Here is a 25539-nt window from a genome sequence, read left to right as displayed (position 1 = left end):
CGTCGTTTAGCTCCCACCAAAATTCTTAACATGATCTAAAGGCCTTGTCTAACTTCACATAAGCAGGCTTGAGTTAAGTTCCTTTCTGTTTTTAAGACGTAGGTGCCTTTTCTTCGTTTCATTGTGCCTTTAAATATTCATGCGTGTTCTGGCTGGAAAGGAATCCCATGCCTACCTCTAAATAGCTGTGGGATCTAGGGAAGATTATGTAATTCCCTAAAATTCTCTTGCCAATCTGTGAACATAAGGTGAATATTAACCTGGCTATTATTTCTCACCCAGAATCTTGCTGTCTCCTCCTAGTCTCCCTCCTTCTTCCTTTGGTCCCCATTGTCTGTTCTGCGTGGTGTATACCCTAATCATGAAAAATGAAAACCCTGTGATGTCACTTCTCTGTGCACAGCATGCCATCGACTTCCTTTCTCATTGAGAAAGAACTCTACTATCATGACTTGATAAGGGTCTGTGTGAAGCTTCATTTCTACTCACTGCCCTCATGCAGCCTGCCCCAGCTACACTTGCCTTCCCAAGCATCCTCCAGCTGCAGGGCCTTTTCATAGTCTGTTCCACCTGATTAGAACACTTTTTCTCTGCATATAACTGTATAACTCCCTTCCTCATCTCCTTTATTTAGATCTTTGCTCAGATATCATCATATCAGAGTGTCCATCATTGACTACCCTTTATAAAAATAATACTTAATCATTTGTTATTCCCCTTTGATTTGTTTTTATGACATTGACTGCCATCTCACATATATTTGTGTATTTTCTGTCTGACTTCTGCCACAAAAATGCGAACTTTTTGGGAGTTAGCACTTTGCCTGTTATTCACTGTTGAATTTCCAACCACTCCAACTGTACCTGAGACATGATCTGTGCTGGAATAAACAGTTATCGAGTTATCACTAACAATAAACCTTAGAAACCATTTATTATGATATGCCAGTGACTGTTCTGGGTGTTTTGTGTTTACTGACTCATTTATTTCTTGTAACATCCTTATAAGGAAATTGAGGCACAGAGAAGTGATAGCTGACAGTGAATAAGTGGCATGGCCCAAATTCAGGCATAGGTGATCTTTATCTAGAGCCCATGTTCCTTATGCTTCTCTAAAAAGAAATCATCTGTGTAAAATGCTCATCACAATTCCTGTCATACACTAAATAGACAGAAAATGTTAGCTGATGATCACCAGCAGCATCAGAATGCTGGATGTTAAGAGAATGGATGTGGAGCCAGGCTGCCCATTGTTTCATGTTGAACCTGTTTCCTTGTCTTTAATATGGGAGCTTCCCCCAACTAAAAATAAATAAATAAATAAAATGGGAGTCCCATTAATACCAAAAGCCTCCTTGGACCTGTTTGAATCGTTGACTGGAACTGATAACTTTTTGCTGAGCATTTTTTTTTAGTCTGCAGAATGCGAATAATTATACCTTTCTCCTCTGATTATTAAATTGATTAAGAGAAATAGTGCCCAGGCCAGATGTGGTGGCTCACACGCCTGTAATCTCAGCACTTCGGGAGGCCAAGGCAGGCGGATTTGTTGAACTGACTCAGGAGTTCGAGACCAGCCTGGGCAACATGGCAAAACCCCAGCTCTACTAAAAATACAGAAGTTAGCCAGGCATGGTGGCAGGTGTCTGTAGCCCCAGCTACTTGAGAGGCTGAGGTGGGAGGATCGCTTGAGCCCGGGGAGGCAGAGGTTGCAGTGAGCCGAGATTGTGCCACTGCACTGCAGCCTGGGCAACAAAGCCAGACCCTGTCTCAAAAAAAGAGAGAGAAATAGTGCACATAAAGTAGTTACGTGCCTGGTAAATCCTAAGTTGAAAATAAATGAAATCTGTTATACTTACATAATAACCCAATGTAGAATATCTACAGTAAGTTATTGAACTCTTTCTGAGAGTAAAAGTGAAATGAAACCGAATTGTTAGGCAATTTTGTATTTTAATAAAATGGACATTTATAAGTCTTAGCAGAACTTGCGTATGTGTACCAAACTTTGCTTCCTCAAAAGATTGCATTGAAATTTTGTTGAGTGGTTAAAAAAAATACCATTAAGCCACAGAATGGAAGAGGATATTCACTATGTCTAACAAAGGCCTCAAATCTAGAATATATAAAGAACACCTACAAATCAATAGGTGGTGAAGGAGAAAAGCTAGACCATTTAGTCGGAAAACAAGGACAAAAACTTGAACATGGCCAGGGGTGGAGGCTCACGCCTATAATCTCGGCACTTTGGGAGGCCAAGGTGGAAGGATCCCTTGAGACCAGGAGTTCAAGACCAGCCTGGGCAGCATAGTGAGACCCTCTCTCTACAAAAAATAAAAAACTCAACAAGCACTTCACAAAAGAAGATAGTCAAAATGACCAAAAAGCATGTGAAAGTACTCACTTTCATTACTTACCAAAGAAATGCCAATTAAAATCACCATGCACTATCACAGTATGCCAATCAGAGTGAGTAAAACAAAAAAGTTAGAAAATGCCAAGTGGAGGCAAAGATACAGAGGAACTGGGACACCCCCATGCTGTTGGTGGGAGTTTGACTTGTTACAACCTCTTTGGCATGCTGTTTGATAATATCTGCTAAAGCTAATGGATGTATTTGTTATCCAGTGCTCCTAGGTATATATGCAACCGAAATGTGTACATATGTTTACCAGAAGACATTTATAAGAGTGTTCATATGGGTAGAGCCACACATACACATAAAGAGAGAATGAGAAAGATAAAGAGCATTCTGGTGATGTTGGTTTGTTTTATCCATTCTTAAAGCTTAGCTTTCTGAACAAGTAAGAGTATATACTGTGCAATTCCACTGATAAAAATTTAGACGTGGGAAGTCGTGGAAGATGTTAGAAGTCAGGGCAGTTCTTCCCCTGAGCAGTGGTGGAGAATGACCCATGGGTTGGAAGGACTTCTGGGCCTCTTACTATGCTCTGTTTCCTTGAATCACTGAGCTGTAGCACATTTATGATATGTGCTCTTTTTTTGTGCTAAAATGTTTAAAAATTACATTTAAAGATAATTGATGATAGCTTATATTTGAAATCATCTTTCAGAGTAATTAGGAATGCTATACTCACAATATTATAATTGTAGACTGTAAATTAAGAAAATGACTGATTTCTAATTGTTCTGTTTTGTGAATTATTTTTAGATATGAATTGAGAATTCGTTATTTGCCAAAAGGATTTCTAAACCAGTTTACTGAAGATAAGCCAACTTTGAATTTCTTCTATCAACAGGTATTAGAGGCTGCTTTAATATACTTTCTTGTTTGTTTCTTTGAATCCTATTTATTGCATATTTTTATTTTCAAATTTGATTAAAGCTCACATTTGGAGGAATCGAAATTTGTTGCTGAATGGCAGTAAGAATCTTTTAACCAATAAGAAATTATTACTTTTTTTGTTCTTTGTGAGCTTTTGTATACTTGAGCAAATCTTAAAAGATAACTTCTATTATATGGAGACAGTAGGTCTACAATCATTTCTTGAGCTATAATTTAAATACAATTATTATGCCTGAATAGCAATGAATTTGTCATAGGTAGAGATTGTTGCAGAGCCAACTATACCCATATAAAATTGATCTGCTTTGCTTTTTACCCCGTAAGGCATTAGATAGACAATAAATACATGTAAGGTAAAATGCCAAAAATGCTAATAAACATCAGGAAGACATTTGTACATATAATTTTGTCATTAAATGTACTTGGTAATTTTTTTTGCTTTAATAAAAATATTTATTAACTAACTATTCTGGACCTGGAATGCAGAAATAAATCGCATAATCCACACCTTTAAATTCTTCTGTCTAGTGGAGGATTCCTGCCATCAGTTGCTTTGTGTTTGAGCCTTTGCTGTTAGTAAGCACGAATGACGTGACTGTGCATAGAAGAGTCTGCTGACCCAGTATAGATTTGGTATTGAGATGGCTCCACTGAAAAGCATCATTTGAGGAGTCTCCAACTTTGTAGAAAAGGAAGAGTTGTGTTTTCTAGACAAGAACACGGAGGGGAGAGAGAAAATGTGGTGCAGTCTTAGCTAAAATAGTTCATAACATTTTGGTGAGAGAGGGACCACAAACATCATGTAAACAGGGGTTTAGGTTTTCTCCTGCAGATATTGGGAGCCATTTAAAAACGTTAGTTAGCAAATGCCGTAACCAGAATTTTTTTTTTTTTGAGACCACTCTGATTAGATGGCAGTATCAGGGATACATTGAATTTTTAAAAGGTTGCAAGCATGTTTAGAGGCTCTTCAATCATTCTGGCAAGAAATTAAATAAAAGTGAAAGTATATTATAATAAGCAAATTTAGTGGATGGATTTGATAGGACCCAGAGATTGAACTAAAACAGAATATGAAAATAAGGAAGAAAAAGGCTTATTATGTAAGTCTAGGCACTTACTGCCATGAAAGAGCAATGGTGGATTAGATTCAAAAGAAGGAGGTAAGAAGGTAAGTTGTTCTATATTTTTCTATGTGAGATAATGATAGATGTTACCATTTAAAAGATTCAAGCTGAGAGAGTAGGAGGCTAAGGAAGTTTCCAGCTGTTGGCGGGGGTGTGTCTGTTTTCATCTTGTCTGTGAAGAAGTAGTCACGTAGGAGATAGGTTGGGGCCTGCTGCTTTACCTAACACCTTTTTGGCACCAGCGACTGGTTTTGAGGAGGACAGTTTTTCTACAGACCAGGGCCACAGGGTGTGGCAGGGTGGGGTGTGGGGAAGTGATTTCGGGATGAAACTGTTTGACCTCAGATCATCAGGCCTTAGGTTCTCATAAGGAATGCGCAACCTAGATCCCTCACACGTGCACCTTACAACAGGGTTTGCGCTCCTATGAAAATCTTACGCCACTGCTTATCTGACAGGAGGCAGAGCTCAGGCGGTAATGCTCGCTTGCCCACAGCTCACCTCCTGCTGTGTGGCCTGGTTCCTAATAGGCTACTAACTGGTACTGATCCATGGCCCAGGGTTTGGGGAACCTTGAGGTAAGGGATTGGTGACAAGTTTTGAGGGTTTACAATAATACAGAGTTGAATATGAAAGGGAGTTAAGTTGGTAAAATGGAAAGATTAAGAAGGCGTTTTTAGATTCTAGCTGAGCTTATTGGAAGCCTACTCATTGCAAAAATAATTTTCATCTTACAGACTGGTTCTCATGTATTATTACATCTCATCCTTTAGGAATCTGTTGAACTTCATATTTTGGCGAAGGAGATAACAAGAGAGATTAAATAACTCATGTTTATGTAGCATTTTTCTCTTGGTATGTGATCTGTGTCACTACTCGTATTACTTCCTTGAAAAAAAATTCTACCCACCGAGGAAATACATGGGTACTTTAGTAACATTGATTTCCAGAATGCATAATACAGGCTTAAGTGACTCCTTTTTATAATTTCTAGGCTAACCTAAAAGTCTGCAACTTTTTTGTTCCTAGTTCACACTGTTACTAGGTTGTCCTACTTTTTCTTTGTTGGAAGACTTTCCTATATGATAAAGTGAGTACTGCACATACCAGTGTATCCCAGATTTTCTTTTACTAATAGGATATATTTTATGGTAGTCTATAGAATTCAGTTCAGCGGTCTTTATAAAACCCAAGAGAAAGCTAAGTGTAATGAACCTATTAAAAATTCAGTCTATCCCTGATACTGCCATCCAGTCAGAGTGGTCTAAAAAAAATTCTGATCAAGGCATTCACTAAGTATAGTTAAGTGTTAATGAAATTTCGCTTAAAGGAATATGCAGTGAATACAGTCGTGTGCTTGTTCTGTATATATAATAGCTCTGTGATTTTAGGTACCTCTGAGTCTCTTTGTGCTTAATTGTTTCATATACTAAAATATAGATATGGAATAACTATTGTATAGGACTGTTAAGTTCATTATATGAGATAAAATTGTCTGCCATATAATTGCCCAGTGATATTTTGAATTTCATTCTGTAGACAGTAACAGACTTAGAGGATTCAGCATTTGCCATTTGCATATCACCATACAAGTGTGAGCTGCACATTATGGGATGGTACATAGCTTGCCTTTTTCCTTCCTATGTGCGCTCTGTAGAGCCTTTCAGCTCCTCCACCCCACTCTTTGCTGTCATTCATTTCTACAGTTTCTCTTCTTGTCTTTTTAATTTTTAAAAATTTGTTAAATTATATGGTACATTTTAATATTTTTAAAATTTTTATTTTATTTTTATAGAGACAGGGTCTTGCTCTGTTGCCCAGTCTGGAGTGTAGTGGCATGATTATACCTCACTGCAGCCTCGAACTTCTGGGCTCAAGCAATCCCCCTGCCTCAGCCTCCTGAGTAGTTGGGACTACAGGTGCGTGCCATGATGCCTCGCTAATTTTTAAAAAGTCTTTTGTGGAGATGGGGGTCTTGCTATGTTACCCACCCAAGCTGGTCTCAAATTCCTGTCCTGAAGCAGTCCTTCCGCCCTGGCCTCCCAAAGTGCTGGGAGTACAGGCATGAGCTACCATGCTTGGCATGGCACACTTTTAGAAAGTTCAAAAAATAATTCTAAAACATTACTTAAATTATCTCTATTCTAATAATCACTTTCATTTTGTGTATCCTTTTGTAATAGTTTATCAAGTACATACATTTTAAAAGAAAGTATAGTCATGGTCACATTCCTTTCCCATTGGTGATTGGCAATGTCGTTGTTTTTCCGTGCTAGTATTTCAGGCTCAAGTAATGGTAATTGGAGGAAGTTAAAGGTGGTACCAAAGTCATAAAAAGGGAAGGGAGGAAGAAAGAAAATACTATGATTGTCTGGGTGCGGTGGCTAACGCCTGTGATCCCAGCACTTTGGGAGGCTGAGGCGGGTGGATCACCTGAAGTCAGGAGTTCAAGACCAGCCTTGGCCAACATGGCAAAACTCCATCTCTACTAAAAATAAAAAGATTAGCAGAGCATGGTGGTACATACCTGTATCCCAGCTACTCAGGAGCTGGGGCAGGAGAATAGCTTGAATCCAGGAGGCAGAGATTGCAGTGAGCCAAGATCATGCCACTGCACTCCAGCCTGGGCGACAGAGCAAGGCCCTGTCTCAACAAAAACAAAATACTATGATTTGTCAAAATGAATGAATTGGCCAATATACCAAAAGCCTTGAATATGTTCATGTCCTCCAGTTTGTTGGGTGACCCTGTTGACTGCCATCTTTACTGTAAGTAAAAAACAGTTGAAACGTTGGCAGTTTCCTATGATTGGACCTAATAATTCTACTTTTATGAATTTATTCAAAAGAAGTAAGATTCACACATGTATGCATACATGTACAAGGATGCTTATAAGCATATTACAGTAACAAGAAAGAAATTAGAGGCGTTGCAGATGTCTTTCAACAGGTTAGTTGTACTGAGTTTCAAATTTATGTATCCCTCATTAACAGGGAGGTACAACTGTTCATGGATGTGGAAGGTATTATCAGCATTAAATGCTGTTGTTTAAAACAGGCCATGTATAAAACCTGTATAATTTTCGTTTATGTGGGGAAAAAATGCATATTTTTAAATTTTAGCCTGATCTGGCAAGAAAGTTTTGAATATAGTATGAGTTTTTATTGCTGGTTTGGTAAGTAATTATATATTTGACTTCTCCTGGTAAAGTCTCAATGCAGAATCTGCCCTGCTACATGCTTCGTAATTCCAGAACTGTTATAAGTGATCCATATGTTGTCCTACACAGGCAGCACCCAACTTGGGAAAGGGTTTAATTCCAAAGTTGCAAAATCAGTTTGGAATCCAGAGGTTTCTGCTATTTAAACACACATGTCGGGGGTGGGCGGGGTGGGGGGGGGGGGGGCGACAGATAAATCAGTAATTGTCCTCGTCAGCTTTCTATAGCCAGCGTATATTTATCTGAGAATGCAGCTGAAACGTTACGTAAGTATTGTGTGTGAGAACCTTCACTGAAGTGTGAGATAAATTAATCACTTTATAATGGCCTCAGAATTTGATGATACACATTCTCTAACCTTTAAAGTCTTTAATATTTGATGCAAACATTTAAGATGGATACATATATACATAACATACTTCCACTGAATTCTAGGCTAAATCAGTGATTTTTATGGGGCTCAGAATTTGATGACATTGATAATTTTTAATTCTGTAGATTCTATAATATCTGATATATATTTATTCTTTTATAAGGTGTGATAATTGATGATAAAATGAATACCCATGACCCTACTGCTCAGATGAAAAGAACATCCTGATACTTCCCTGTCCCATGTTCCTGTGGCCCACCTCACTGTACACACTGCCCTTTCACTCCACTCAGTGTACCATTATCCTGAATTTTGTATTTATCATTCCCATGCTTGCTTTTGTTTGCCAGTTGTCATGCTTTACAACATGTTTTTATTCTTCAGTTCTACCCTTAAGGTAAAAGCTGACCTTAAGTTCTCCCATAGACTTCTCTATTCCTGTCATTAGCTTGAGTATTTTCTGTTTTGTTTTTCCCAGCTCACGTAAGCATTCAAGAAGATTTTAAAAAAATAATTTGTTCAGCAGTTTTAGTTGCTTTCAGCTAGGAGGTTGGTCAGGACATTCAGTATACCTTGTTGGTATAAATGGAAAAGTGATCATCCGTGGATTTAATAATTTATCTCTTTTGGCTCATTTTGAAAATAATTTTGCATTGTAGTTAGAGACTGGCTCATTTGATACTAATTGTTTAAGTTCTGTATGGACTTGTTTCATCACCTTGCACATATTTAGATATTGTTAAGGTTCCAGTTTTGCTTGAGTGGAATGTGTCTTCTGTAATTGTTTGGCACAGGCTCAATAAATAGCCATTATTTCAAGATTTTTAATTGTGTTATTTAGATCCATTTTTCTAATGTACTTTTTTTTTCCTGCTTGAAAAATAGTATTGCTGGGTACACAAATCAGGGTAGGCATTTTCTGTCAGTATTTTGATGGTTATTTCCTACTGTCTTTAATTGTTTATTTGCTGTTGAGAACTCAGCTCTCATTTTTTCTTTCTGTGTAGGTGACCTGTCTTTTCTGTCTGGATGGCTTGAAGATCCTTTTTTCTCTTTGGTTTTTACAGCTTCATTACAAACGAGTCGTGGATTTTCTTTTTTTTTTTCTTTCTTTCTTTTTTTTTTCTGCCCTTGCTTGATCTGTGTCATGCTACCTGTACCTCTAGGGGGTCATGTCGTTTTCATCATTTCTGGAAATGTCTTAGTTGTTGTCTATTCTGATATGACCTTTTCTTAGTTTTTTGTTATTTCTTCTGGGATTTTGGGTTAGATCTATGTTAGAACTCCTCAGTCTCTCCATATGTGTTAGCTTGTTTTTCGTGTTTTTAATTTCTTGTCTTTCTAAAGGATACATAATTCAGGTCAGTCTAGTCTGGCAGATTACCAGCTCTCCTCAACCGTGACCAGTTTTATGTTTGGTGCATTTGTTGATTTTTTTGCTTATGATTTTAAAAACTTTTTAAAATTGCCAGGCCACTTTGTATGGCCCTTATTATTTGCTAATCTATCTGCCTTTTATTAATATTTCTTTTACCATTTCATATGTAATGAATGTCTCTATTCTGAATGTGAATTATAGCATCTGAAGTCCTTGGGCTCTTCATGTTTGTTGTTGGTGGCTTTCACAGTGACTTTTTTCCTTGTGTGTGAGTTCTGAACTCTTGTTTTGTTGAACTTCACATGTGGAAATCTTGAGGGCCTACCTAGTTTGGGGATTCTTTCCTCTAAAGGTTTGTATTTGTTTGCTTGGAAACAAGTTACTACCAAATGGAGACCCTTTGAGTAGATTTTGAAGATACCGCCTTACTACATGAATCTCAAGATAAGCTCTCTCACTTGGCGGAAGTAAGGAGAAGTGGTCAGTCCTCAGCCAGCTGAGAGCATACATGTCCTCTGTTCCTGTATCTTACAGCCCATGGCTTCTACTAGGATCTTAGCTTGTATTTGTTCTTATTTCGTCCCTCTGCCCCATTTTCCTTTACCTTGTGACCCCAGTAATGTAAGAATAATTGTTATAATGCATCCAGAATCTGGTCCTGGTTTATATAGCAGGTCCCTTTAGCAATACTGTTGGAATCCTAAGTCATTGAATTGTTATGATGCTTAATTGCCTTTCCACACTTGGATTTGATACAAAGGCCCCTTGTAGAAGGGAGCTTGGAGATTCAAGGAGCTGATAAAAAGCCAGTGTGACTGGAGGGCAGGGTGAGAGATGAGACAGTAAGGGATGGCTTGAGATGCCCTTTTCAGTCATCTGACCTTGATTGTGAAGACACTGAGAAGCCAGAGAAAGTTAAGTGCGAAGGGATGACAGAGTTCAGATCCAGGTTGCAAAAAATGTCATTCTCACTGTTCTGCTAATACTATATAAGAAGGTAAAGGCCACTATGTGGAGACTTAAACTGGCGTCAACAAGCTTCATGGGCTGAGTGTGATCACTCTGATCAATGGCTTAACTTTAACTGTGGGGAAGTTATTTCTCTGTGCCTCAAAGTTTTATTTTTTCTACGACATTGTATTATGAAACTTCAGATGTACTGCAGTGTTGAAAGAATTTTATAATGAACACCAGCATACCCACCACTTAGATTCTACCATTAACGTTTGTTATGCTTCCTTTATCACATAACTGTTTTTATCTCTCCATCCCTTTAGCCATTAATCCATCTTAAATTTTCATACATTTCAAAGTAAGTTTCAAGTGTCAGCACACTTCAACATAAGTATCGTTAACCTAGAATTCAGTATTCAATTATGGTTTTTGTTTTGATTTATACACAGTTAAATATATAAATATTAAGTATACATTTATTGAGTTTTCACAGATACATACACCAGAATAATCTGAATGCCTCTGGAATGTAGAATATGACCATCACCCCAGGAAGTTTCCCACTGACCCTTCCCAGTCAATCCTTGCCCCCAGTCATTGCCACAAGCAACCATTGCTCCTGTGTTTTTCCCACCGTAGTTTAGTTTTGCCTGTTTTAGAATTTCTTATAAACAGATTATGTAGTGCGTATTATTTTATGTGAAGTTTCTTTTCTCATGTTTTTGAGATTTCGGTAGTTTTCTTGCTGAGTAGTATTATATAAATATATCGTAGTGTATTTATCCATTTTTCTGTTGATGAACCTCTGGACTGTTTGGTTTTGTTTTTGTTTTTTTTAAACTATTATTGAGATGACTGGGAACATTCTTTGGCAAGCTTTTTGTGAACATGGGCTGGGACTTTCATGTTAAATGAAATTTGTATCTACCCTTTGATCCTTTACGGTTGTGTGATTTTATATTTCCTCCAGTAATGTATGAGAGTTCTGGTTGCTCTGCATTCTATCCAACATTTGATGTTGTCATTGTTTTGTTTTAGCCTTTTGACTAGGTGGGTATGTGGTTGAATCGTGGTGGTTTTTATGTTCACTTCTCTGGGTACCAACTAATAATCATTGTTTATGTTGTTTATTCTTCCATGTGCATATTGAATGTTAGTAGGTCTCCTTTTTTGAAAATCTGCTTAAACCTTTTTGTACAATTTGTATTGTAAAATCGTACGCTTTTTCTTCCCAATTTTTTTTAAATTGTGGTAGAACACACACTTACCATCATAAAATTTACCATCTTAACCATTTTTAAGTGTGCAGTTCAGCAGTGCTACATACATTCATAATATTGCACAACCATCCCCACCATCCTTCTCTGTAACTCTTTTCATTTTATAAAACTGAAAGTCTATAGACAATATTTCCCCATTTGTCCTCCTTGCAGCCCCTGGCAACCACCATTCTACTTTCTGTCTCTATGATTTTAAAATGTAGGACTTTTCATGTACCTTGCATACTAGTCCTTTGTCATGTTATGTTTTGCTAGTATTTTCTCTGAGTCTGTGGCTTGTCTGTTCATTTTCTTAACTGATCTTAGGTTTTCTTTTTTTGTTTTTTTTGAGACAGAGTCTTGCTCTGTTGTCCAGGCTGGAGTGCGGTGGTGCGATCTTGGCTCACTGCAACCTCCACCTCCTGGGTTCAGGCGATTCTCCTGCCTCAGCCTCCTGAGTAGCTGGCACTACAGTCGCCCGCCACCATACCTGGCTAATTTTTTGTATTTTTAGTAGAGATGGGGTTTCACCATGTTGGCCAGGATGGTCTCAATCTCCTGACCTCGTGATCCACCCGCCTCGGCCTCCCAAAGTGCTGGGATTACCGACGTGAGCCACCACACGTGGCGCCCGCCCCCCCCCTTTTTTTTTTAAGTCTAGAAAATGGGCAGAGGGGATTGTTGTGAGTCTTCAGTGAAACAGCATATCAAAGCTCTTAGAAATGTCTGGCACATAGTGAACACACTCCTTAGTGTTCTCTTTTAATTTCTATGTAAATGAATCAATATTTTTAATGGGGCCAGATGCAGTGGCTCATGCCTGTAATCTCAGCCCTTTGGGAAGCTGAGGCTGAAGGACCACTTGTGCTTGAGTTTGGGCTGCAGTGAGAAATGGTTGTGCCACTGTACTCCAGCCTGGGTGACAGAGCAAGACCCAGTTTCTAAAAATACATATATTTTATACATACATATATATATTTGGTTTAGCCAGTGCAGAAATAAAATTATTATGTTTAAATTATTTCTACCACCACCCCTATCCCATGAAAAGAAGAGAGGGAGGGAAATAGATAGATTACAATAAACTGCCCTAATTTTATTATTTCTCATTCTGAAAATTCATCCAAGTCCGTTTTGGGTGGGGTCATGAGGAAAACACTGATGAGTGTTTGAGCGTTATATTACTAGTTAGACATAATTATTAAGGATGCACATAGCTTCATTAAAAGATGGCCTAAATGTGACTACCAATGTGAAAATTTCAATGACTCACTAAATATTTTGACCTATTTGTGAATATTCTGAAATATATTAATTAGCACATTCTAAAAATAAGTTAGAATCTTGTTATAACAGTATTCACTGTTACAACAGTATATAGAGCAGGAATTTATAAAAATGAGTTTGACAATAAAGCTAATGACTCATGAGAAAGCAGGAACAGTTTCTTTTACCCCGGAATCAAATTTTTTTTCTTTACCGTGTAACATTTATTTTTTCTCTCACAACTTTCATTTGTTAAAGTTATAAGTATTTCATTGGCAACTTTTTGCAAATGATGGTGGCTGTTAGTTTGAAGGCCAGTGTCCATGTTTAGTCAAGAAGTCATATTAATCTGCATTGAGGATGCTGAACTTGTATAGAAATCTTTTAGCACTGTTGAAATGTTCAGCTCTTCAGATGCCTGAGCCTGATACGAGTCTGTCATTGTTTACTCCTACAGATGTTTTAAGACTTAGAATGAGTATGTCCACCCATTAGCTTTTAAATGACATTAAATAATCAGTGGTTTCCTTGACAAAAGGAGTTGCAATAGGAAGTTGAAGAAAATACTGAGTCTAAAACTGTAACTTTACTCTATGGTATAGAATCTAAACTTAACTATAGGAACATGTGAGGTGCCAGGGCATACTTATTTCTTATTGGTCAACTTCCTTTTATTTTTATTCCAGTTTTCTTTTGTATTTTTACAAGTTTTCAGATAATTGTGTCATTAGAAATTGACTTCCTTCTCTATATTTTCTTGGCCTTAAAGCTGTCAGTTAAGATACATTTTGAAATTGCAGGTCTAAGAGGTAAATCTTAGTTTAAGCCTGGCATTCTCAGTATAGGAATTATCAGCTGCCCTTTTCCAGACAGAAGCTAAAATGTAATGTAGTCTAACTCTCTTATTAGAACATTTATTTTCTGTGGTTTGAAGATTTAATTGTGTACATTTCTTCTCCCTTTTTCACTCTTGTATATTTTTGATAATTGAAGGAGAAGCACTCATGGTTAATAAAGGGTGTGACATTCATGCACACGTATGTTTATTGCAGCACTATTCACAATAGCAAAGACTTGGAACCAACCCAAATGTCCATCAATGATAGACTGGATTAAGAAAATGTGGCACATATACACCATGGAATACTATGCAGCCATAAAAAAGGATGAGTTCATGTCCTTTGTAGGGACATGGATGAAGCTGGAAACCATCATTCTGAGCAAACTATCACAAGGACAGAAAACCAAACACCACATGTTCTCCCTCGTAGGTGGGAATTGAACAATGAGAACACTTGGACACAGGGCGGGGAACATCACACACTGGGGCCTGTCATGGGGTGGGGGGAGGGGGGAGGGATAGCATTAGGAGATATACGTAATGTAAATGACGAGTTAATGGGTGCAGCACACCAACATGACAGATGTATACATATGTAACAAACCTGCATATTGTGCACATGTACCCTAGAACTTAAAGTATTTAAAAAAAAAAAAAAAAAGAGTGTGACATCATATGCAAAGGTTTGCCAAGCAGAGACTCTGGCCTGAGCTTGAGTGTTTAAGGTGTGTGTTGGAGGTCAGTCTCATAGGCATACAGCGCCTACGTGACTGACCTCATTTATTCACTTTCCAGACCCTAGAGAGAAAACAGGTGTTTACCGTCAAAACAGTGTGTGCATAAATTATCTGGTTCAAATTGGTGGCCAGTTTTTTCACCAGTTGATGGTCAAATTGTGGCCGTCTTCAGGTATGCAGAAGCACTCTTATCAGACAGAACATTTCAGGGGTTTAGTTTCTAAGAGACTAAGGGCCAGCCCTAAAAATATGCCTTTCGTGGGAATGAACAGAATTTGAGCATCCCAGACCTGCCGCTGAGTTAACATTTTCCTGTATAACTTGCCTTTTCTTTCCTGGAATTAGGTTACTTCTGCTCAGTCTTCAGCTCTTAATTTAAATGGTGCTTTCCACATAAAGCCTTCCATTTACCTGTGCGTAGTACCCATACATTTCCCGTACAACATATACACATTTTAAAATACAAAATTTGTTTTATTGAGGTATAATTTACATACAATAAAATAATTTAAGTATGCAGTTTAGTGAGTTTTGACAATTGTATACAGTCCAGTAATTACCACTTCAGTCATGATATAATACAATATAGGAATAAGGAAATTGATACTGGCAGAATACTGTTAACTAGACTGCAAACCTAATTCAGATTTCACTAATGTTTACACACATTCAAATGTGTGTGTGTGTGTGTAATTCTGTGCAGTTTTATCACAGGTGCAAATGTATGTAATCATCATAATCAAGATACAGAACTATCCTGTGGACACAAAATCCCTGTTGCTTTATTAGTCACATGCTGTCCCATCCCTAACTCTAGCAAGCACTGATCTGTTGTTTATACGTTATATTTAACTGTCGTTAATCTGTTGTACCTACCAACAGGGTGTGCATTCAGTGAGAGCAAATAAGAAGTCTGTCTTCTTCACCGTTGTATCCACCACACAGTAGGGCATGGGTTTTAGGTGCTCAGTTTATTATCTTCGGGAATTTAATAGTGAGAATTGACTTTTAATCCTAATGCCCTGATATTCAAAACTTTTAGATGAGATTTATTAGAAGATGTCATGAAAAAAATCCAAGAAATAAAGCAAATTTTTGAAGTTTGAGAAATCAGATTGTGTGTGTGCACACATGTATGTGTGCATGTGCTCCCACCCAAGTACACACATGGGCACACACACACTCAACATCAAATGTTCTTTTAAAAGATTGCTATGCAGTTAGATTCATTTACTACCTTTTTTTTTTTTTTTTTTGAGATAAAGTCTCGCTCTGTCACCCACGCTGGAGAGCAGTGGCATGATCTCGGCTCACTGCAACCTCTGCCTCCCGGGTTCAAGCGATTCTCCTTCTTCAGCCTCCCGTGTAGCTGGGACTACAGGTGCACACCACCATGTCTGCCTAATTTTTGTATTTATAGTAGAGAGATGTTTTTGCCATGTTGACCAGCCTGGTCTTGAACTCCTGAGCTCAAGCAATCCACCTGCCTTGGCCTCCCAAAGTACTGGGATTACAGGTGTGAGCCACCATGCCTGGCCCCTTCATTTACTTTTAATAAAATTTGGGGTTACTTAACCATTATAAATGGACAACAAAAAGAGATAATGGAAACATTTGTTGTCATATAGCTTTATGGTCTATCCTCAATAGAACATCCAAAGTAATTATTCTTAAATGAAAATTTACCATTACCTTTGTGTAAGTTCCATGTATGTTTTATTCACTATAATATCCTGGCGCATGATAGTCATTTTATAAACATTTGATAAATCAATGAATGCATAGCTGTTAAATACTATGTTAAATGACATTGAATTGCTTAAAAGTATATAACTCATTAAGGTAGCATAATTGTTCATTTGTATATTTTTATAGCTTAGGTATGAAAGAGGAAAAATTAAGTTAGTATTAATTTGGAGCTGCCATTGAGTTCCTTCTGTATACAAAATACTTCACAGTATCTGACAAAAACTCAGTCAGCTAGGCTCTAAGAGTAAAATTACTTGCTTTTGGTCACCCAGCTAGTAAGTAAACCTAGTCAGTTTTTTCTTTGTCTACCCTCTGCCCCATCCTCTTTCTTTGCTACCAAGGTCATTTGAGTCCAACTGATAAATTTGTGTAGCTGTTAGAATATTCAAAAGAGACCAAAATAAAACACAAAATCTCATGTGGTAGCCAAATCATTGAGTTGACATATGCAATACATTATGGAGTAATTTAGCATCAATATTTTCTGTTAGAAAATGTGAACAGTTTTTATATTAAAACCTGTGCTTCATTCATTCTATTGCAGAGTATGATGAAGGAACTCCTTGATACAAATACAATACTTGCACAAAGAAAGAAGTCCAAATCCATCCTAGTTTTTTTTTTCTTTTTCTTTTTTGAGATGGAGTCTCGCTCTGTCGCCCAGGCTGGAGTGCAGTGACACGATCACGGCTCACTGCAAGCTCCGCCTCCCACGTTCACGCCATTCTCTTGCCTCAGCCTCCCAAGTAGCTGGGACTACAGGTGCCTGCCACCACGCCCGGATAATTTTTTTTTTTTTTTTTTTTTTAGCAGAGATGGGGTTTCACCATGTTAGCCAGGGTGGTCTCGGTATCCTGACCTCATGATCTACCCGCCTTGGCCTCCCAGAGTGCTGGGATTACAGACATAAGCCACCGCACCTGGCCCATCGTAGTTTTTTTTTTGAGACGAAGTCTCACTGTTGGCCCCCAGGCTGGAGTGCAATGGCACGATCTCGGCTCACTGCAACCTCCGCCTCCTGGGTTCAAGCAATTCTCCCGCCTTAGCCTCCCGAGTACCTGGGATTATAGGTGCCTGCCACCATGCCCAGCTAATTTTTGTATTTTTAGTAGAGATGGAGTTTCACCATGTTGGCCAGGCTGGTCTCGAACTCCTGACCTCAGGTGATCCACCCACCTCGGCCTCCCAAAGTGCTGGGATTACAGGCGTGAGCCACTGCGCCCAGCCAACAAATTAATTTTTAAAAACCAACTTTCAGAAGTCTTTTTTTTTGGAAGGATCTTGCAAATTTCCTGGACCTGGGTATAATCCACAATAGAAAAAGAGAGTACAACACAGTGACAGTGTTCCAATACCTCAGGAGATGCATATGAATCTATTGTGGTTGATACTGGGGATGCAAGGGTAAATGAGAGGTGGTTCCTGTTTGTTAATCTTCATTCTGGTAGAGAATGACTGCACTGTGAAAGAGCTGACAAGTAGTAGGTACAAACTAAAGCTGGAGTTTTAGGGGTTGATACATCTGGATTTTGAATCCTGATTTTAATACGTGCTCAACAGGAAGTTAAGTTTTCTGATCTTTATATATAATAGGACTAATAAACTCTACCTTGAAGAATTATTGTAAAGATCAGAAATATATGTAAAATGCTTAGCATAGTAACTGGTCCCTGGTGGATACTCCTTAAGTAGGATTATTATCTACTGCTATCATTTTGATCAATCTTTTAGGCTTTTTCTGAGGCTATAAAATGGGGATGATAATAATACCCACCTCACAGTGATGTTCTGATGATTAAATGAGATATTACATGTAAATCTGCTTGACATGGTGCTAGGTATATATACTTTATAGAAACTTAAATGCTTGATCAGTTTGGTTTCACAAATGATAGCAATTCTGCTGGGAGTTAGTGGAAGACAGGTAGTCAAGAAGTGTTTTATAAGGGATATGAACAAAGTGTGTACATAATTCTGAGTCTTGAAGCCCAGCCTCAGGATGTGGCCGTGCCCAGTGGCTTGAGAGAACACTCTCTAGAGCCTAGATGACAGGGAGCATTGAGACACTGAATAGAGTTTGCTTTCTCTCTGGCAGCAGAGGGGAAGCTGCTTTGGGGCTTGAGGGGAGGACACGGGTCTGTGGTGATGCCTTATTCTATCTCAGATCTATACTCTTTGCAGAATACTTTGATCACATCGGGCCACAAATAGATTTCAGTGTGTGATCATACAGCTCTGATAATCGAGATTAAAGCTATAGGAAAAACAACTCTGAGAACTTTGAACTCATTCTCATAAATGAGATTTTTTTAATGAAGATTATTATAATTTCCCCTTTTCATTTTTACAATGCGAATTTGGTTTTGATGATGAAATATAGCATTTGATTATTTTTTCTACCTGTGAATAGTGTTTAAAAATTGTGGCAATTAATCTTCAAGATTAATTGAATTTGGTAATGGTGCATTTTCCTCATCATGTAATTGGTGGTCTGCAGTAGTTCCTCTGAAATCTGCATCAGACAACTAAAAGCCACTGAATGTTTCCATCAGAGTAACAGTGGTATTTTTCTGCCTATCTAAATACCTATCTTGGTTTAATTCTTGAGCCTTTATTTTTGTGCTCGATAATAAACCTACTTATGATGCAAAACAGGTTTTAAATTGAGACTTATTTTTTGTTTTGTAGAAACAAGAGCTTCTACTATTTGTAGAAGTTAAACAAATAGTTCTAGACCTAAAGCTTTTTACTTAACTGAATGGATTAATTCAGTTGCGGTTGGTCAGTCTTGAGTGCCTGCTTTGTGGAAGGAGTAGAAACTCTTGTTCCTTGTAAAGGATGGAAAATATATATGGAAAATAACATTTATGTACCCACCCTCCAGTTTGATGACTGTTTGTTCATTCATTTGTTCACGCATTCATTCAATAAATATTTATTGAGCACCCAGACTTAGATGCTAATGCAGAAAATAAAGAAAGGTTTTGAGACGAATAGTCCTTAGATGAGTAATAGCACATAGTTGTCCACTGCTAGTTGAGGGAATGTTTCTCCTACTTTAAGAGAAAATAATGAGTAAATGTTCATACTTTTTTAGTGCATATTAGGTTATAAATTCCTGGTAGGTTAAAGAGAGTATGCTCATCTGATGTCTTTTATCTTCTCCGTAACAAAGAGATATGGCAGGCTTACTGGAGGAAGTATGAAATCAGTGAATTGTAGCGCTTCCTAGGCATGCATTGTTCAATTTCCAGATAGTTTTAACTGGCCATTTGAGATTTGTCTTCATGAGTTGAAAGTGGAGTTTATACTATGATTTCTCCAGCTGCTCATCTAAACATGAAGAGGATGAGTGGGTAGGTTCAACGTGGCTTGGGTTTACCAAGCAATTCAAACAGAGGGATAATGGGAGACAGGGGAGCTGGTTGTCTTTGCAAGGGACGGTCATAATGAGGGACCATCCAGTATGAAGTAGACAAAGATTGGTGTGGAGTGAGAGATGAGTTAACTGGGGGTGGAACTCTTTGAACAAATGGGCTAGCAGGCTAGGAGGCAGTCATTGAAGAACAGGATGTTTGAAAATTTTTTTAGGGTAGAAGTCAAGACACTTTTTATATAAAGGGTCAGAGTAAATAGACTTTCAGGAACGAGGCAAAATGCAGGGTATTATGAAAGTACAGAACAAGAAAGAAGACAAATTTCCACAAATTTTTGTGTTGATAAAATTCATAATATAATAATTGAGCGTGGTTTTCTTGTAACACAGGTGTACTGCTGAAGAGAATGGGATGCATCTTGGAGGGGTGGATAACATTTCATGTGAAGTTCAAAATGGGTACTCTCATCAAAATCAATTGCAGATTTTAATCTTTTCAGGCTAATCTACAAGGAAATTGTACACATTTCATCTTTGAAAATGTGTTCACAGTGACAGTTACTTGCACGTATTGATATCACTCTTATCGGCTTTTAAAATTGAGTTATTCATTGTTTAGAAGGCATTTCAAGAATTCCATTAGATTCTTCTCTTTACTTTAGACTTTAAGCTTGTATTACATTGCAGATTAATCACTTAAAATTGATGGTTAGATGAAAATATCTGAGCTGCACAGTTAAATGGATTTTGAAGTACGTAAATCCTTTGCCTTTTCACTGGAGTCCAAAATATGCTGCTGGAACTGTAGTTTGAGGTCAGAAAATACATCTGCAAATTTTTGTAGAAATGGAAATTTCCCTTCTTGTTTTTACTTTTGACAGCATGGGAAAGGTGTGGAGCATCTGAAGGTTATTACGATTCAGACCCTATTCGTTGTTTCTTAATGTCCCATTTAAGTGGTCATATATGAGCTTTTCTTAATAGGAGACCATTTTATTTCTTTAATTATTTTTTGGCATAACTCACGTTTATATCTTTAACATCAGGCATAATTACCGACACAATGTAAACTATATGAAAGGTACTCAGGAAACATTTACTGAATGCATATATCTAATATTTTTCTTTTAAAACAGTGTTGTTTTTCCCATTCCTTTTGTTGTAGGTGAAGAGCGATTATATGTTAGAGATAGCTGATCAAGTGGACCAGGAAATTGCTTTGAAGTTGGGTTGTCTAGAAATACGGTAAGATGATAACTATACATTACGGCCTTTATTTATCAATTTTTAAATTATTTTTGAATATTTTCCAGGTATTTTCCTTTTCTTCATAAGGATTATCAGTGAAATACTGAATAAAATTTGAGTAAATTATGAACTATTGGTTTGGTGCAAAAGTAATTGCAGTTGTTGCCATTAATTTTTGTTTATTATTCAGATGCCTCTCCCCCAGTTTTTATCACTTAACAACACAAACATTCCTTATATATACATATAAATGTATGTCTTCCCTGATTTTAGGCGATCATACTGGGAGATGCGGGGCAATGCACTAGAAAAGAAGTCTAACTATGAAGTATTAGAGTAAGTATTGTACTTATAATCTATACCTGCAAATATGCAGAACTAAATTCTTAGTTTATTTTAAAATTAAATACTGATTCTGAAACACTGCTATTTCTAAAATTTTATATCTGGAAAAGAACAGAATCCTTGATGACATTAATTGTGTTAATAAACATTTAGATTTGTTGATAGATGTCTTAAAGCTAACATTGTATATGGCCCATTAACATACACTTTGTGTAGATTTAATCATTGCAAGATGATATTTTTTTCTAATTTATATTGAATTCTACAGCTGCCTATAAATTGCTTATAAATTATTATTCATGTTCTCTGTATAAGTTACTACAGATTGTTTTGCACAAATAGAGTTACGGAAGTTACTGCTCATGTATCAGAAAAATCTAGAATAACTAGAAATTTTTCCAATAATGAAATTAATTTGTGCATCAGACTGTTATATTAGATTGTATTAAATTAACCCAACGTGGAGTTTATGTCGTGGGAGGCTAGAAACCCTATACTTCATCTTTTTCATAATTAATTCAGCAAAAGATAACTGAACACTGAGTCCTTTGTAGCTAAGTGCCAGAGATTCGGAAATAAAACAAAATTTTAACCCCCAGGAAGCATTCCACTAAAAGGAAGACTCTCAGACAAGTAAGCAAAATTATAACGTAATGTGCTAGAAACTAAAGTGGAAGTATCAGCTGGGTGTTTACAGGAGAATGGTACTTGATGTGTGAGGTGTTTTCACATGGAGATGTTATTTAACCTAAGTCTTAAAGAATGAGTGATTCACAAAGTGTAGATATGTGGGGTTTGTTGCATGGGAGCCAGGAAGCCAGTCAAGAGGATAAATCAGCATTTGCAAAGGCACAGAAACGTGGACCATCAGGCAAAGGTTAGGAAACTGAGTTGGTTGGGGGTAGATAGAATACCATTCTTATGAGGGAGAGAGGGGTATGTATACAGAGACCAGGTCATTACCTATCTAGTACATTCTTCAAAGAGTCTGGACTTGGCCTTTGAGCATCGCTGACTCATCATTTCAAGCAGGACAATTATATGATGAGATTCGCAATTTAGAATTCCATATTTGTGAGATTAGAATTTTATTAAAGAAGATTGAAAATGGTAGCAAGGAGCCAGGAAGCTGTTGTACCTTTCTTGTCCATGTGAGAATGATGAGGCTGTGAGACAGAAGGAAGCAGTGGCCATGGAGACACGGGCTAGCAGAGGTAGCGTCTGACTGGAGGCTGATTACATTTGAATTAAGGACAGGGAGGGAACCCAAGGAGTCTCTTGGTTTTCTGTCATGGGCCACTATGGATACCAGTCACGGAAAAGGAGTGTGCTTGAGGAGAAAGAAGACAAGTTACTTGGAGCATGTTGATTTTTAGTTCTAAGGAAACATTCATGTTTTTTAAAATGAAAAAGGAAAGATAAATGTTGTTTTATTTCACTGTTATGAAATGACAAATACCAGTAGCATTTAAAAAAGTCTCTTATGGTACCCTGTGCTTAGATCTTGGTTTCTAGTACCATTCTTCAGTGGAAGGCACCAGAGCTGCTTGGAAAAATGCAGTTTGAGGGAGAGGAGGAAAAATACAAGGGTGAGCCCTAGAGCAGCTTGTAGTGCCAGAAAGAAGGAAGTGCTCAAAAAGCAAAACGATGGGGCTGTGTCAAAGGATGAATGAGCCAGTGGAATGAGTTCCCAGTGACAAAAGCTGGAACAATTCGAGCAACAAATTAAGTTACATAGTATTAGATTGTAACCCAAAGTATAAATTAAATACCCATGAGTCCATAGTAATATAGATACTTGAATAAATAAATATTTAAAGGAGCAGTGACAAATTTCCTCTATAGAAAAATTCCAAATAATTTATGTAAATACCCTCTCTCAAAGGAGGTGGAGCATAAAACCCACCTCTAACATATGAGCTACATTTAGTGGCTTGTTTCTGAAGAGTATAATAAGGAAAGGAAGTGTGGGGAAAAAGTAATTTTACAGTGAAGAAACCTGACAGGCATGACCTTAGCCAGGTGGTCAAAGTCAGCATCACCAGTGATCAGTCATGTTGATAGTGTGCAACCATAATGTAATGTGTTGAGAAAGGCACTTTACCTCTGTGGCCTTCCTCATAATAAAAACCCATAACCTCAGTCTAATCACGAGAAAAAACATCAAACAAATCCCTCTTCAGGGACATTTTACAAAATACCTAACCAGTACTCCTCAAAACTGTCAAGGTCATGAAGGAAACAGTGGAAGTCAGAGAAACTCACATATCCAGGAGTTGCCTAAAGAAACAGGATGATTACAGGTAATGTGGTGTCCTCCATATGATGTTGGAACAGAAAAAGGATAGGGAAAAAAACTGATGAAATCTGAGTAAAGTATAGAGTTTGTTAATCATAATATATCCATACTGGTTTATTATTTGTGACAAATGTACCAAAGTAATGCAAGATATTAATAGTAGGGGGACCTGGGTGTGGACTATACAGGATACTCTCTTTGTAACTCTTTTGTAAATCTAAAACTATTGTAAAATAAAAGGCCTATCTAAAAAAAACCTGATGGGAGAATTGAGGTCAGCAAGTAGTTAGAGATGATCTAAGAAGGTACAATAGATGGCAAATAGTTAATGTGAAGTCAAGAAAGGAGTGCTAGTTGAGTGGCCTGGCTGAGTTACAGAGAGAGGACTCCAGGAACACATGTGATCACTGTGAAAGCCTTTCACAGTCACTTTCAGGGTCACTGTGAAAGCCTACTCTAGTATAGTGGCTGGGGAAAAAGAATAATGTGAATTGTATTCCACCCTATCTGTATGTGAGGCCAAGATAGGAAAATGAAATGGTAACTGAAAGATAGAGTCTGTGTGAGAACCAGAGGTATACAAAGGAATGAAGAGAGCCAGACATACTGTCAAAAGGATACAGAGAGTTACAGGAAGAGAGATACTTGAAAGAAATTTCCATGAATAATACATTGACATGTTTTTAACAGCCAAAACAGTTAAAGAAAGAAAAGCAGGTTGTCTGTCAAGGTGAATTAGTCAATGGTATGTTTGGAGAGAAGAATTTTAAGTTCAAGATCTGTTTGAAATGAGAGTCAAATTTTGCCCTGAAGTTAGCGTAAATTTGGCTTATTTCTGGAAATTACAGAACTTCAGATGATCAGAGAAGAGGTGAATAGAAGAGGACAACTTAGTGCTTTAACCAGTGTTAAAGGCTTTCAAAACCTTACGCAGTTTTTGTCAGGGGTCAGTGAAATGGAGAACATGAGAATTGCTATACATAAGGGCTTGTGATTATTATTACTTGAAACAGGAGAGCTAGACACAGCATAAGTTTGTAAATTAGATCCTTCTTAGAGGATTGCATGGAAAGTTGAATGATCTATTGTTTTGATATGGCTGTTTCATATTAGTTAATTTATATGTGTGATATTTAAAGTAAGTAAATGTGATAGTTAAAAGAAAGAGGAATCTTTAGTTTATTGTAGTTCTAGGATGCTATTGTGCTTATTTTGTTGTCCCCTCTTTCTAAATTCCTGTGCTTTTGCTCCACTGTAGTGATTCGTTGCAGTTATACAACTTGTGTGAATTCAGCACCCTATCTCCATATAAGTAGATTAGTTGAGTGACCTCTTGAAGCAGAATATCTGGGTTCAAGTCCTTATTGCACCTTGACTATTCTATTTGCCAAATTTTATTAGTAAGCTCTTGGTGTCTGTTTCCAAACGTGTAAAATGGGGATAATGGTGATACCTACCTATATATGAGATTGTCGTAAGGAGTTAGATGAGATAATTTATGTCAAGAGCTTAATACCTATTGTACCCAACACTGAATAAATGTGGACTATAATTATGATTATTATCCATGGGAGATATTGATTGTCAATCAGGATAAAAACCAAACTGTAGAGTTTCTTTAAAGAGCATTAAGAAAAAAAAATAGAAAACAGTGTTATTGTTCATCTGTTGATTTAATTTTGAGCCCTTTTAAAATGATTTTTAATTTATTTGTTTTCAAAGGTAATAATACATTCTAGTTAGAGAAAAAGTGAAACTACAGTGTCAAATAAGAAAATTTCTTCAACTCCTCTCACTGATAACCACCATCATAGTTTTAATAAATATCCTTATAGCTCTCTGTTTTAACACTTGGGTGCACATTCAATGCATAGTTTTAATATAAGTGGAATAATCCTATATGCATCTTGCTTTTTTTATTCAACTTTATGTTTAATAGATCTTTCCATGTGACTAAATAAAAATACACATTAGTATACTAGTCCACCCAATGAGTATATAATGCTACATACATTTAAACAGCCACATAATAGTGGACATTCAGTTCAGGTTAATAACAAT

The 25539-nt window shown here is 37.3% G+C and overlaps 1 protein-coding gene across 32 annotated transcripts in view; it reads left to right on the top strand.

The window, feature by feature from the left end:
• Positions 1 to 25539, top strand: part of PTK2 (protein tyrosine kinase 2) — a 345218-nt gene that overhangs the window by 133357 nt on the left and 186322 nt on the right. For all 32 annotated transcript variants that reach the window (XM_063606925.1, XM_055116999.2, XM_063606932.1 and 29 more), the window contains 3 exons: positions 3172 to 3259; positions 20752 to 20831; positions 21108 to 21170. In XM_063606925.1, the coding sequence (XP_063462995.1) occupies positions 3172 to 3259; positions 20752 to 20831; positions 21108 to 21170 (231 nt within the window). The remainder of the gene's footprint in view (positions 1 to 3171; positions 3260 to 20751; positions 20832 to 21107; positions 21171 to 25539) is intronic.

This window comes from Pan paniscus, chromosome 7 (genome assembly GCF_029289425.2).
Source record: "Pan paniscus chromosome 7, NHGRI_mPanPan1-v2.0_pri, whole genome shotgun sequence".
In the NCBI taxonomy this organism is placed as follows: Eukaryota; Metazoa; Chordata; class Mammalia; order Primates; family Hominidae; genus Pan; species Pan paniscus.
The sequence above is the reverse complement of the archived record's forward strand: the minus strand, read 5'-3'. Positions and strand labels throughout refer to the sequence as shown.